The sequence below is a fragment of the Balaenoptera physalus genome, assembly GCF_965194825.1.
Source record: "Balaenoptera physalus genome assembly, chromosome: 12".
In the NCBI taxonomy this organism is placed as follows: Eukaryota; Metazoa; Chordata; class Mammalia; order Artiodactyla; family Balaenopteridae; genus Balaenoptera; species Balaenoptera physalus.
In genome coordinates this window covers 12,846,805-12,860,146 of record NC_138897.1, presented here as the reverse complement: position 1 = coordinate 12,860,146, position 13,342 = coordinate 12,846,805, and the positions used below count along the sequence as shown (strand labels likewise).

The 13,342-nt window shown below is 42.0% G+C and overlaps 1 protein-coding gene across 4 annotated transcripts in view; it reads right to left on the bottom strand.

The window, feature by feature from the left end:
* Nucleotides 1-13,342, bottom strand: part of LOC309639339 (serpin B3-like) — a 97,170-nt gene that overhangs the window by 2,933 nt on the left and 80,895 nt on the right. For all 4 annotated transcript variants that reach the window (XM_082416389.1, XM_082416392.1, XM_082416395.1 and 1 more), the window contains exons 6-7: nt 698-840; nt 245-400 (exon numbers count right to left, since the gene is read on the bottom strand). In XM_082416389.1, the coding sequence (XP_082272515.1) occupies nt 245-400; nt 698-840 (299 nt within the window). The remainder of the gene's footprint in view (nt 1-244; nt 401-697; nt 841-13,342) is intronic.

Below are 13,342 nucleotides of genomic sequence, written 5' to 3'. Positions count from 1 at the left end.
TTCTACATATTCATCCATATCACACTGTGATATTTATTGTTTGGAAAGTGACAGGATACCAGGTTCTCCTTCATGATGTTCCCCCGGGCTCCATCCAGGGAAGAGAAGGATGCACTCTAATATCGAGCTCTTACCCCACATCACCAGCGTTCTATGAGCATTGCTTCCATGAGCAGCCCGTACGAGCAGTGTCTCACTAGGAATTTAAGCAATAGTAGGCAGCATTGGAGGTACCAGCTTTTACCTTCTGCAGACCATCTACTTCATTGGGCAGCAGCACCATCATGCTTAGCTCTTTGCCTTTGTACGGTATTTCCAGGATCTTGACTTGCATGTCCTCCAGTGACGTGAAATTGAAATCATCGGTTTGTTTCATCATCTGCACAGATTTGCTTGTGTCCTGCAATAAATTCATGTGGCAAAAAATGCTAAGTGAGCATAAGTCAAAAAGAAAGATAATATTATTGTAATACCAAACACACCCTCCTTCTAAGAGATGATCTCGGAAATCTGTGAATTAGAGACAAGAGTTTCTTCAAGGACTCCCAACTAAATAAAGTAAAAAAGAAAAAAAAGACAAGAAAATAAACCTTGACAACTATCTTCTACCCACAGTTATATATTAATTATTATGTATTTAAATTTCATAGTGCCTGTATAGCTATGTTACGTCATATACATAAATTACAGACAATACCTTGTTCAGCCAAAATTTTTCCTCCCCAGTATTTTCTTTCTTAAATTTCTGGCACCACTGCCCTTTGAAATAGACTGCGTTCACCAGAACCAGAACGGTCACGCTACCAAGAGAGTCTTTGGGAAAGAGATCCTTGATTTTTTCTGCAAAGAAAGAAAATCAAGGGTTTGTCATGAAAGGCACAAGTGGTTTGTCTGGAAGATGCTTTGGGAGTTACAACTGATGATTAAATATTCACACAAATCACCACATTAGGGACTCTGTGCCCGATTGTTCACAAGGTGAAGCTTTCCTCATGGCACCAGCCTGATGGAGTCGCCCTCATGCAGACTCCCCTTCTTCTGACTGGGAACGTGTTTGGTCTCTGTGGTGACATCAGTCACCTCACACTGAATTCTGATGAACTGATGTCAGCTGATCTTTCCACTGGTCAGTTTTCCCCCTCCCTCCCTACCACCCTCCCTGTCCCCTCAATAACCCCCACCCTCCCTTGTTTCCTCCATCCTTCCTTCTATTCTTTTCTTCTTCACTTTCTTCTTTGCTTTCTATTTTTTCAAACTGAACTCACTACTCAGAGGAAATGGGCCTGAATGTTCTTTAGGACAAATGACATGAGGGCTAAAATCTAACACACGTGTCCAGATACCATTCCCTGGGTGTCTTCCTGTTCATTCTCCACTTTGAATTGCTTAGGTTTGGCCAGTATTTAGGATGGGACGTAGGATATGGTTCATAGGATGGAGACATCGTCCAGCTGCCCGCCATGGTTGGGGAGGACAGCTGTGACCATGCCTGCAGGGTGGGGGGATGGAGAGGTGGGCCGGGCAGCTCCTGCTGCAGGTGGTAGTTTCTACAAGAAGCCTAGTTTAGAGGAGAGTGGCTCGTTTCCCAATTAACAAAGGATAAGGGAACCCTTTCAATATTTTCTCTTTGGGATCATAATCTAGACGTTATGCCTCGAATATAAAGAAAAAGATGAGAAATCAACCTGAAGTTTGAGCAGAGACTTGGGATCCACAAAGACACTGTCATCTACAGACTCAGCTGAGTTTCCACGTAGCTGGTCCTGGGATCCCTCCTGGGCTCCCCTTGTTTCTCTCCACACTGACGTGGACCATTCCACCCTCTGCAGTGCCCTCGTCCATCTTCTGTAATCTCATCTCACCCCGGCTCCTGGCACCCCATGCAGGGGCCAGCACAGCGTTCACACACAGCGGGGACTCTACAGTGATTTTTAAGGGGTGACTTTCTCATAACCTACCATTAGTTTGGCTTCCACCCAGGAATTAATCATCTTCTGACTTTCTTCTGCAGCGTTGACAAAATCAGCAGATTCCACACTGGCTAGGTAAAATTTCTTAACATTATCCATGTATGCCTATGGCATGGGCAGGAAGAAAGGAGGGATTAAGAGTAATTTGACAGTAACTGTCTAGGTATTCCCAGATTAAACTGTGTTCAGTGATGACCAAAGAGAGTACCTGAAACGATCCTTACGCCCACTTCCCCGGTGGGTTGTCAGGCTCTGGGACACTCCAGTGGGGGGCGTCGTGGTCCAGGAGCTGAATGCCCCTGGGGCAAATGCTCCCCATGTGGGTCAGCCAGGCTCCTCTGCCTCCCCCTCCCCCATTAGGAGATGGGATCAGAGGACCCAGGATGCAGACCAAAGGTGTGACAGGCCATGAAACTTACCTGCAGAAACAGAAAAGTCTTTTTTCCATAGAGCCTGTTGGCTATGTTCAGCTCATAGGCATCAGTGGGTTTCTTTAATTCGGTCAGAAGAGTTTGAAATTGATGATGAACATTTCCTGTATTTTCAACCTTCAAACACCAGAAAGTGAGCTCATTGGATTCTCATTGTATGTAAATACTACAACCCCATAGGTCTGTGAGCTCCGTACCTAGAGTTTGGTATCCCCACGGATGATGTTTGTTGTTATTTCCCCATATTTGGTGTATTTTACTGGAAATATCCTTTATAATCCTTACATTTGGTCTTCCAGGTAATTCTTCCTTCCTGCTCTAACACAGTCCAATCTTTTCTCTTTTGAACTGAGATGCAGAACCATTCCACTATTGGATTGTGTCTTAATTGTTTCAAATGGTCAGGTTTAACTTCCCAGCTTAACTTAAGCTCCTTGAGGGCTAGAATCATAGTACATGCTTAACAGTCAGGAATTGTATGAGAACATCACATTTGTATATTGTCCTATATTATGATATGATGCCCTGTTATACTCCTTGGTGGGATTACCTTCTAAGACCATTTGACTGTGATCTACGGCTGTTCACTCATGAAGGTCACAGTTTAGGAAGGGTGTGTGCCTGGTACACTGCTAATAGATTTACACCAGCATCTCTAGGTCTTTAGTTCAATTCAGATGAAAACAAGAGAGATCAGAGAACTAAGAGACTTCTCCGTAGAGACAGAGCCAGTTTTTCAACTCAGGCTTGTCTCAATCCAGAACCTTCCACTTGCTAGCTAAGAGTTTTGACCTATTTAGACTATAAACCATAAATCTCACATTTTCCAAAATATATTTGGATGTCTGCTTATTGCTCTTAATCTAATTTATGAGTTAATTAATATTATCCAATTTTAGCAACATGTTGTGATTACTATAATTATTATTATTCTATAATAATAATAAAAGTACATAACATTTATCAGGGTTTCCATTTTCTAGGCACTGCTGTCCTGTTTCACATGTATTTGCATGTCTTGCAGCAGACATTTTATTGCTCCTACTTAATGGAGATGAAGTCACTGTGGCTCAGAGCAGTTGTATTTTGGCACCTTCCTCATTCCTGAACAACAGAGCACAACTGGAAGCTCCTTTGGGTTTCAGAGCCCCCTGCTGTGACGCACATGCTACTCTCCTCTCAGGAAAACAAAGAAATGAAATAAATAAGTATGTAATTTGATATGAGAAACAACTCTGTTTGTCCAATCTGTTTTGCCTAAGATGTCCCCTAAAAATGGACTTTCCCTGTTTATCTGAAATTCCCAGTTTGAACTCCAACCCTCTTGGATATGTGATCTCCTTCTAGATTCAATGCTCTGTGACTCACGGGATCAACTGTAGTTCCTCCTTTTTTGTTCCCTGCGATTTCATTAGAGTGCAGGACCTGGAGGAGACAGGGAGTGGGACAAGAAAATTTTACTCTGGTAAATAAAAAAGAAAGAAAGTAAGGAAGGAAGGAAGAAAGAAGGGAGAAAGAAGGAAGGATAGAAAGAATCCAAACAAAACAAAATACCCAACCAATCAAAAAAAACCCAGAAGAAACAAAGAAAAAGAACAAAGAAATGTTCCGTGCAAGCATTTGCTCCTTGAAAAACACAACCTGTGTGTGAAAAACACAACCTGCGTGTGAAAAACACAAAGCTGGTTGATCACCAGCCAGTTCAAAGAATCCTGATTCATTTTCATCCATTGCTGAGGAAACATGTAAAGATGTCTCCCATGGATTTTAGTCAGTGCACCACTTCTACCTGAACGCTACCACTTAAAGCCTCACCTGTGGTCACTGGGCAGTTGTAGGGTTCATCCCAGCTCCCAAGGGAAGTCTCGGCACAGGGAAGAGATGGGGTGGATCACTGGGGGGAGAGCATATGCTCCCACAGCTCTGTACCCTCCCAGTCATGGGGAGTTTGCAGCTTGCTGTGCTACCCCTGGGGACAGCCAGATCTGTGATCATCTGCACAGAAGCCGACAGAGAAACCAGGACAAACTGGTAAATGTAAAGGAAGCTGCGACCTACCTTCTGGATTTCTGATGCCGTGTGTTCTCGGGCCCCCAAGGAAGTCATGGCTAAGGCTGACATGATACTCAAAGGGGAAAAGAAGATATTTTCCTCCTCTGATTGTCTGATCTGTTGGAACAGGTTGACTGCAAAGTGGTTGATTGCTTCACCGAGTGAACTCACGTTGGCTTGATGTGGTCTGGAACCCCTGGAGAAGCATCAGATTCATTTTATAATGACTTTACTGAGGGGAAGGTTAGTCTGTAATAAGATTTTCTTAAACGAAATGCCTTATATATTGGCTGTGGGATTCTGGCAAGTAAGGTTTTTCCTCTTTTCACTCTTGAATCATTTCAAAACGTATACATTTCATAATTAGAAGACTGTGAACTTAGTATTTAAAGAAAACTTTTTTGAAAAAGTAATAGAATATCTTTACCTTTTCTTCCTTACTGACTGTATTAAGACTGGGTAGAAAATGCTTTATAACAGATCCCAATACAAAGACTGATGTGGTAACATCCTGCCATCTCCCATTAGGTACCTCCCTGCCTTTTCTTGAAGGACCTCTGGGTTCTGAACATCTACCAGATGTAATCAGGGGACATCTACCCCTGATTACATGTGCTCCTAAGGGAGCATTGGTTTTTTTGGGAAATAAATAAATTCTCTAAGGATTAAATCAGGAGAAAACGGTCTTTTGCTCTGGCAGAATAAGTACCATCATACCAAATGAAATAGATGCATGATTTTTAAAAAATGTGCGTTATTATTTTCAGGAAGGATTCATGTAGTCAATCAGAGCTGCTGGAAGCACTTACCTGTGAGCCTGGAGGAAGCAGAGGTGGGCAGACAGCCTGGGAGCTGATGTGCCGTGAATGGTCAGGTCTGGACTATATAACTCTCTCTTGCTGCCTCCCATCCCACACAACAACTGGTATTTCAAATAAAGCAGCTTCTGATTTCTTCACCAGGCTACCCATCACCTTCATGAGCATGAAGTCTCTATGAGTAAAGGCAAGATTATTGTTCTATTCTCGTACGTCCTTTTCACCTGCAGAAGAAATTGTGACCTGCGATCACTGGCTCATATGAAATGCATGTAGGTGCCTTTCCAACACCAAGGAGAATAATGTTAAATTCTAACTTCTTCACATGCCCTGAGCTACTGCGCCCAACCAGAAATAACCCTTAAAGAATCTTTCTTCTCTTACATGTTGAATTGTCTTTAAGACCACTTCTAACACCAACAATTAAAAAGCTTATATTTTCTATTTTATGTTCTGAAAGGGCTTCTCCAACCTGACCATTTCCTTCAGAATTATTCTGTATAACCAGGAAAATAGCTCCAATCCTCAACTTAAGAGATACTGGCGAAGTGTCTCAGCAGTAGGTGGAGAACAGGCATCATTTGCCTTCCCCTAAAGGCTGGACCGTGGCCGTGGTCCTCCCTGTGACTCGCATGCCCCTTGCAGCCAATCCCAGATGGCCAATGACTTCTAAGGTCAGTGGGAAGCTCATTTCCCTGCAGTGTAATCAGCTCTCAGTGAGAAGGACAATGGATCCAAACAGGGGCCATTTTGGTGGCAATATTCCAATTTTTTGTACAGAGATGTATCAGGAAAATAAATTGTTTGAACTCCAGAATTAAGACATTTCTCAGTCAGCCTGCTCTTTAGCACGACAGCTTCTGATTCATGGTCTGGACAGTGGAGTAAAATTCCTGAAAGAAAAAAAGAGAAGAAATATGTCCATTGAATGCCATGGATAAGTCTGTTATCACTGGAGTCTCATTCTTTTCATGGGCCTCGCGTTCGCATAGCGGAAGAATATTAATAACTGTTGACATTTACTGAAGGGGGATATGTATTCACTCATTACCCTCTTTAACACCTTATTCAGGTCAGCAGCTTTGTTTTCCCCATGTCACGGATGGCAGAAACCAGCACAGAGAGTCTGAGGTTTCTAAGGTAGTAAATTGCCCAGGTGAGGTATCCAGGCAGGCAGCTGGTTCAGGAAGCTGGGTGTGTGTCTGCTCCCAACAAGGTAGACTCTTAGACAGACTCTGGGCTTTTAGTGACATACCTCCACGCGTTGAAATGAAAGAACCTGTTTCTTCTGCACTCTCAAAAGAGATAACATCCTCCCACAAAATCTGAAGGCGTGGGAATGCATCCCCAAAATTCTCCTTTGTGAGCCCTTCAGTCACTAGGAGGGAAGGCTGGGGTTCAGACACTCTTTTCGGGCTGTGTAAAATTTAGGTATTTCAGTGTGGACGTGTGTTTTAATTTCTCAGGCATTTACCCACGAGTGAAACCCTGGGTCAATGGCAAGTCTACGTTTGATTTAGAAGAACTGCCAGACTGCCTTCCCCAGAAGCTGCACCATTTATATTCCCACCAGACTCTGATGGCAGCACGTGTGTGTGCAGTTCTGATTCTCTGCACGTCTCCAGCACTTGTTACCGTCTTTGGTCCTTTTTAACACCTGCCAGGAACAGAGTCTGTAGTCTCAGCACATCGTTCATTCACAGGAAGATTCACCCACAACAAAGTCCCAGAAGCACAGGGGATGGAGACACGAGGTGAAGGGAAGAGGAGATCTGTGTTTCTCAACCTGAAAGATGATTCTGCCTGATCCCCCAGCCCCCAGCCCTGCTGCTCTTAGGGCTCTTCTGTCGATATGTGTGCAGTGAACCCTGAGTGATACTGTAGGCCAACGATCCCTGAGCTGGGACCGGATGGGGCTGAGTGAGGATGTACACTGTTGGCGCTTGATGAAGGAATTAAGTCCCAAAATAGAGGGAAATAAGACAAGACCCAAGATGAAAAATGAAAAACATGAGGAATAGGAACTTCTAGTCAAGGTTGCATCACAGGCCACTGGGTTTCTTTGGACTCAAAGAGAAAGGGATCTGACCTCCATAGACAGTAGCAAGAAGCTCAGCCTGGGCCTGGAGGAAGCAACAGGGGGACAAAGTAGGACAAATGGGCTCAAGGGAACTACTGACTAAGCTGATTCTTCCTGTGACTAAATTACGGAGGTTTGTCATGCAGAGGTTGGCTTTGAGGAAAAGGCACTAATTGATAAGGACCAGGAATTTGCATAGATTTAGAGAGAACTTGGGTTACTTCAAATAAGAAACCATGTCATGCTTTTTTCGCCCTCTTTATGAAAAGTGCTTCTGGCATGTAATAGACAAGGTTACGACACCGTGATGTCATACGGTGTCATAGGAGACTCAGCAATTCTCAGAAGATTTTGCAAGTCAGTACTTGCCAACCTATGTCTTTGGGTATTTCTTAAATATACACCAATATCATTGTCGTTAGGAATCCACGAACCCAATACAACTGAAGAGCAAATGACACTTTCTGGAACCATCCTGCTGTTTCCAATTCCTTTATAGGTGGGTTAAGAAATAGCTCCTCTGTTTTTCTAAATCTTACTTCCTTGTGAAGGGCGTGAAGATATGTCAGCATTATTGAATTGCCCTTCCTAGGGTGCATTTTATTTCTTCCTTCTTGCAAAATAGGTAGTTGTTCCTGTTTGCAGGTAAACTGGTTATTGGAGAAGATCCTTTGAGCATCCAGTAATTGGATATCTGCCAATTACAGTATCCACTACAGATATAGATGTAGATATACACATGTACGTTGTGAATAACATCCAAACAGGATGAATCAGTTTTGCCTTGATTTTCGTGAGTTAGGGAATGGTCTCACATGTAGGTATATCATGGAAGATCGAGACAATTCATGTCATCTCCACCTGTCCCCCCCACTTCCATGCCTCCAACTGCACCCGTGACACTCATCCTACTCTGTGCTCATCACCATTCAACTCTGTTACCTTCTGATCTCTTACAAGTCCCTCTTGTTTCATCTTGTCTTTCCTGTTCTGCTGCCAATAAACCTATTGTATTTTCTCCCTTTCCCTGTGACTGTGCCGCTTCCTCCTTGCTTTATCTGAAATATGGATTTTCCCCATGACTGCATGTCCCTTCACCTCTCTTTAAGGGCAGCTCCCCGTTCTCCTATTACATACTGTAAAGAAAAGAAAACATGGTCTTCTGGTTCTCTTGTTTCCAGTAACTTTTCTAGCCATTGTTCTCTCTTTGTCTCAATGTCCCTTTTCCAGTTTCTGGCCATGCAGGTATTTTACCCTGTGCCCACCTACCATCTTGTATGTTACTCTTTGATATTCACTAAAAATCAGTTGCCCCTCCACCATTTATGGTTTTGCTCTTCTTGCCAAGTGTGTCCAGTTTTCTGGGTGACGTCAGAACTTTTATTCCATAGGCACGGGACGGAATCCATGCTTATTTTATGTTACATCTCTATTCCTGTTGAAGCTCCTCCTTTGTGAAAATCTTGTCATGTCTTTTGTCCTTTTGTTAATTGGATCCATGAGCTTTCTTATCTATTTGGATATGCTTTTCATATAAGGTGACATTAATTATCGCTGATGCCTGTCACTGGAGTATTAATGGAGATGAAGAGTTCTAGAGGGAAGAAGGAATTTGATTACATGGGATATTGTGTGCTGGGGAGTTTATTTTGCTTCTCCAGTTTCACCCTTCACTGGCTCAACCTCCCCTGGTCCTAGAAGGCAGAGATGTAGGGAGACATAATCTGGGTCCTTCTCCTCTAGGGAACCTTGCATCTGGCCTGTGAGAGGAAGCAAGAGTAGACTCGCAGCTGGGTGAGTGCAGGGCGCTCGGTCACCTGCTTCCTCTCAGCGAGGTTGCCAAACAATGGCTGCATTTCTTTACCAAAGGCTGCAGATCTTATCGGGCAGCTTTTCTGCAGCTACAGCTACTTTCTCTGGATTTTGGTCACCATTCCTGCCCTTGCCATGTGCGTCTAGGGGTGGCAATGTCCCCCTACTGTTGCTAGCCATGGGTTGCTTCACCATCCTTTCTTGGATTCTCTTAGCCCTGACCATACTTTGTATAGTCCCTTTGTTAAACTTTCCTGAATTACCCAGTTTGACTGTGTCATTTGTTTTCTGCTAGAGCCTTGACTATTACGGTAAGTAAACGGCTTTGGGAAAAACATCTTGGAATGGAATTTTTGGGATCAGATTGATCCCATATTGAGAAGAAATGTGCTGAGAGGAGATGGGGGAGTGGTGTAGGGCAAGGCACATGTAGCACCAAATTCAGAATGGAGGCAAGACGTGAAGTGCAGGTGTAAGACGGGTGTTGGGACATCAGAGGCTGTGTTGCTTAGTAGCTATTGTGACAAGTTGTGGGATCAGTTGCTTTGTTATGATGGGCGTGGGAAAGTCATTCAGCAGAAATTGAGAAACAATGTTAAGGGAGAGAGTAGGGTGGCAGGGAGAGAAGGAGAGGGAGAAAGAGAGGGTGAGAGAGCTTAGAAGGGAGGAAACTGGACAGGGAGAAGGAGAGCCTGAAGCCGCTGAAGTGGACGGTGCGTCATGGAACCATGACAGTTCCCTGTATCTGAGGGTGGGAGCCCCCCCCTAAGGCCAACGTCTTCTAAAACAGTGGTCTTCATATGAGAGTGATTCTAACGCTGCCTGCAGAGCTGTTTCTATCGTATGAGATTTTCAACATCGCAAGTGTGTGTGTTCTCCTCCCCAAAATTTATCTGCCTAAAAATGTCCTGTGTTCACAGCGGCAGGTTTCCCAACTCTACTGCATTTCACAAAAGAAAAGCAAATTGTCACCTCCTTCACATCTTACTGATGAGAGGTGCCCGGGAGCAACAAAGACAAAGCTCTTTTACTGATTAATCAAGACACACAAACCCACTCATAGGGCTTCTGCCTCCCCTATTTTCTACCGATTCCTATAACGTGTGAAGAGTGGGATGTCAGAGGGGTAGTATTTTAGCTCTCATTTAGGCATTCTGAATTAAGAATATACATAAATTAAGGCAAGGTGACAGTGGGAGTAATGACAATTTTTCAGTAATAACATAACTTCTTCTTCTCTTTCACTGTTGTCTAGATTGGGTTCCTTTGGAGACTCAACCAGAAGAGCACTTCAAAAACTACTGAAACTAAGTATGATTTTTCCACCCATATGTTTACACATGACAAACTCTTTTCTGCTGTTCCTGATACTTAATCAGGCACAAGAAAATCGGACTACCATATGACCCAGCAATCCCACTACTGGGCTATACCCTGAGAAAACCATAATTCAAAAAGAGTCATGTACCACAATGTTCACTGTAGCACTATTTACAAGAGCCAGGACATGGGAGCAACCTAAATGTCCATCGACAGATGAATGGATAAAGAAGATGTGGCACATATACAGAACGGACTATTACTCAGACATAAAAAGGAATGAAAGTGAGTTTATTTGGAGTGAGCTGGATGGACCTAGAGTCTGTCATACAGAGTGAAGTAAGTCAAAGAGAAAAACAAATACCGTATGCATACGCGTATGTATAGAACCTAGAAAACTGGTACTGATGAACCTAGTGGTAGGCCAGGAATAAAGATGCAGACATTGAGAACGGACTTGAGGACACAGGGGGCGAAGGGGATGCTGCGACATGGTGAGAGAGTAGCATTGACATATATACACTACCAAATGTAAAATAGATAGCTAGTGGGAAGCAGCAGCATAGCACAGGAAGATCAGCTCGGTGCTTTGTGATGACCTAGAGGTGTGGGACAGGGAGGGTGGGAGGGAGGCTCAAGAGGGAGGGGATATGGGGATATATGTATACATAGAGCTGATTCACTTTGTTGTACAGCAGAAACTAACACAACATTGTAAAGCAATTATACTCTAATAAAGATGTATATAAAAAAAAATACCAAAAAAATGGAAAGTTTACTGGGTTATAGAGCTTTAAGATATTTTGGATAAAAGCCATGAAGAAAACCTATGAAATTTCTTGGTGATATGGTTTGTATTATTCAACTAATAAAAAAATCCGTTTCATCAATCCCATCATAAATATTTTCTCCAATGGAAGTGACTCCTCATTTATTTCATCTCTAAAAATGTTTAATGATTCAACCTGCTATTAACAAAGTTCAAGATTCTATGTCAGATGCAGAACCAATGAGTGTTTAGCAGTATCCATATTTATCTTAAGTGAAAAAGCACAGAGAAATTATGCTGCGGTTCATCTCATCAAGATACGGTGTTTCAATAAAATATTAGATTTAGTGTTTAATAAGTATTCATTAAATTTTTTGTATTTTTTTCTTCGTATTTCCCATGATCGTATTGCTCCGTTTCAAAGGTCTCTTTTGTATTGAGATGTAACTACTCTCACTCATAGTATAAAATTGTCATATAAGTGGAATTATATAACATGTACATTGTCTGTTCAGCTTCTTTTTTGCACAGCATAGTGTGTGGGAGTTTTATCCATGTTGCTGCAGAAATCAGTAGTTTCTTCCTGTTTACCTGTAAGTGCAATTCTTTTGTTTGTAATTGTTCACCAGCTGTTAAAAATTTGAGGTCTTGCCAGCGTTTTGGTTGTTAAAATAAGGGTTCAATGAACATTTGCATACTAGTCCTTCTGTGGCGAATGTATTTACATGCCTTGCGTAAAATCAAGGTGTGGAATAACTGGATCATAATTACTGGATCAGTATACGTTTAATTTTCTAAGAAAGTACTGATGCATGTCTCTTTGTACACTTGAGGAAGACTTTCTCTAGAATTGCATTGCTCAGCCATGAAGATTTACAATTTTCTGGAGGGTCATCACCCACATGGCAGTGTAGGAGACCCCAGCCTCCACTCCCCCTCAGAGGTCAACAATGAGACAGCTCTCCTTGAACAAAAACAGCTCACAAAGAAGAAATGGTAATGTGATAGAGGTGTCAGCCCAAGCTGTGGTGGTGGCCATTTTGCAGAAAATAAGTGTGTCAAATCCACACGTTGTACACCTTCAACTCACTCAATGTTATGGGTCCATTATATCTCAATAAAGATGGAACAAATAAAATTGCATGACTGTTTTTTGAAGTGGTTGCAGCTTTTGGGTCCGAACCAGTGGTGTAGGAGAGCTCTGGTTGATCTACATTCTCTCCACACGGGTTTTGCCCAGTCTTTGTGTTTTAACTTTGGCCACTCCAAAGGGGACGAGGTGATATCTTGTGGGGAGGTATTTTGTATTTACATGTATTTCTTTATTACACTTCTATTATATTTATTTTTATTTTTAAAACCACATAACATGTTGATTTTTACTACTTTCCATTCAAAACTAACTTTATTGATGTATGATTGATATAGAAAGTGCCGTACATATTTAATGTATGCAACTTCATGAGTTTTGAGATGTGTATACATATGTGAAACCATCATACTAATCTATGTATTAAGTATATCCATCACCTCCAAAAGATTTTTCCTGCCCTAAGAAAAGTTATGTTTTAGGAAATAACAATTGTCAATACTTGTCCTTTATATTTTGGTGTATTTCAGGGTCATATCTTGGCATTCCTTTCTTCTCACTTTATTCTCTCCCAGTATGATCCCATCTTTGCCTTTAGCTACAGTTACCGTATTTCTCTCAGTATCTCTAAAATTTATATCATCTCTATTACTTACCAGTTCATATCCTAGTTCTGAGTTCTAGACTCTTAAATTCTTGACATGGGTTACAGAGCATTTCATGTTTTGGTAACAGCTCACCTCTTCAACCTCATCATGCACTACAATTTTGAATTTTCATATATGATAATATATTTCTAAATTACCTTTTCTACGTGTGGTGGGTCACTTGCACTTTGTTGAAAAGAAGAAGAAAGGAAAAGTAAGAAATGACAAAAATGACAAGAAAATAGGAGAAAATATTTGCAAATGAAGCAACTGACAAGGGATTAATCTGCAAAGTATACAAGCAGCTCATTCAGCTCAATATCAAAAAAACAAACAACCCAATCCAAAAATGA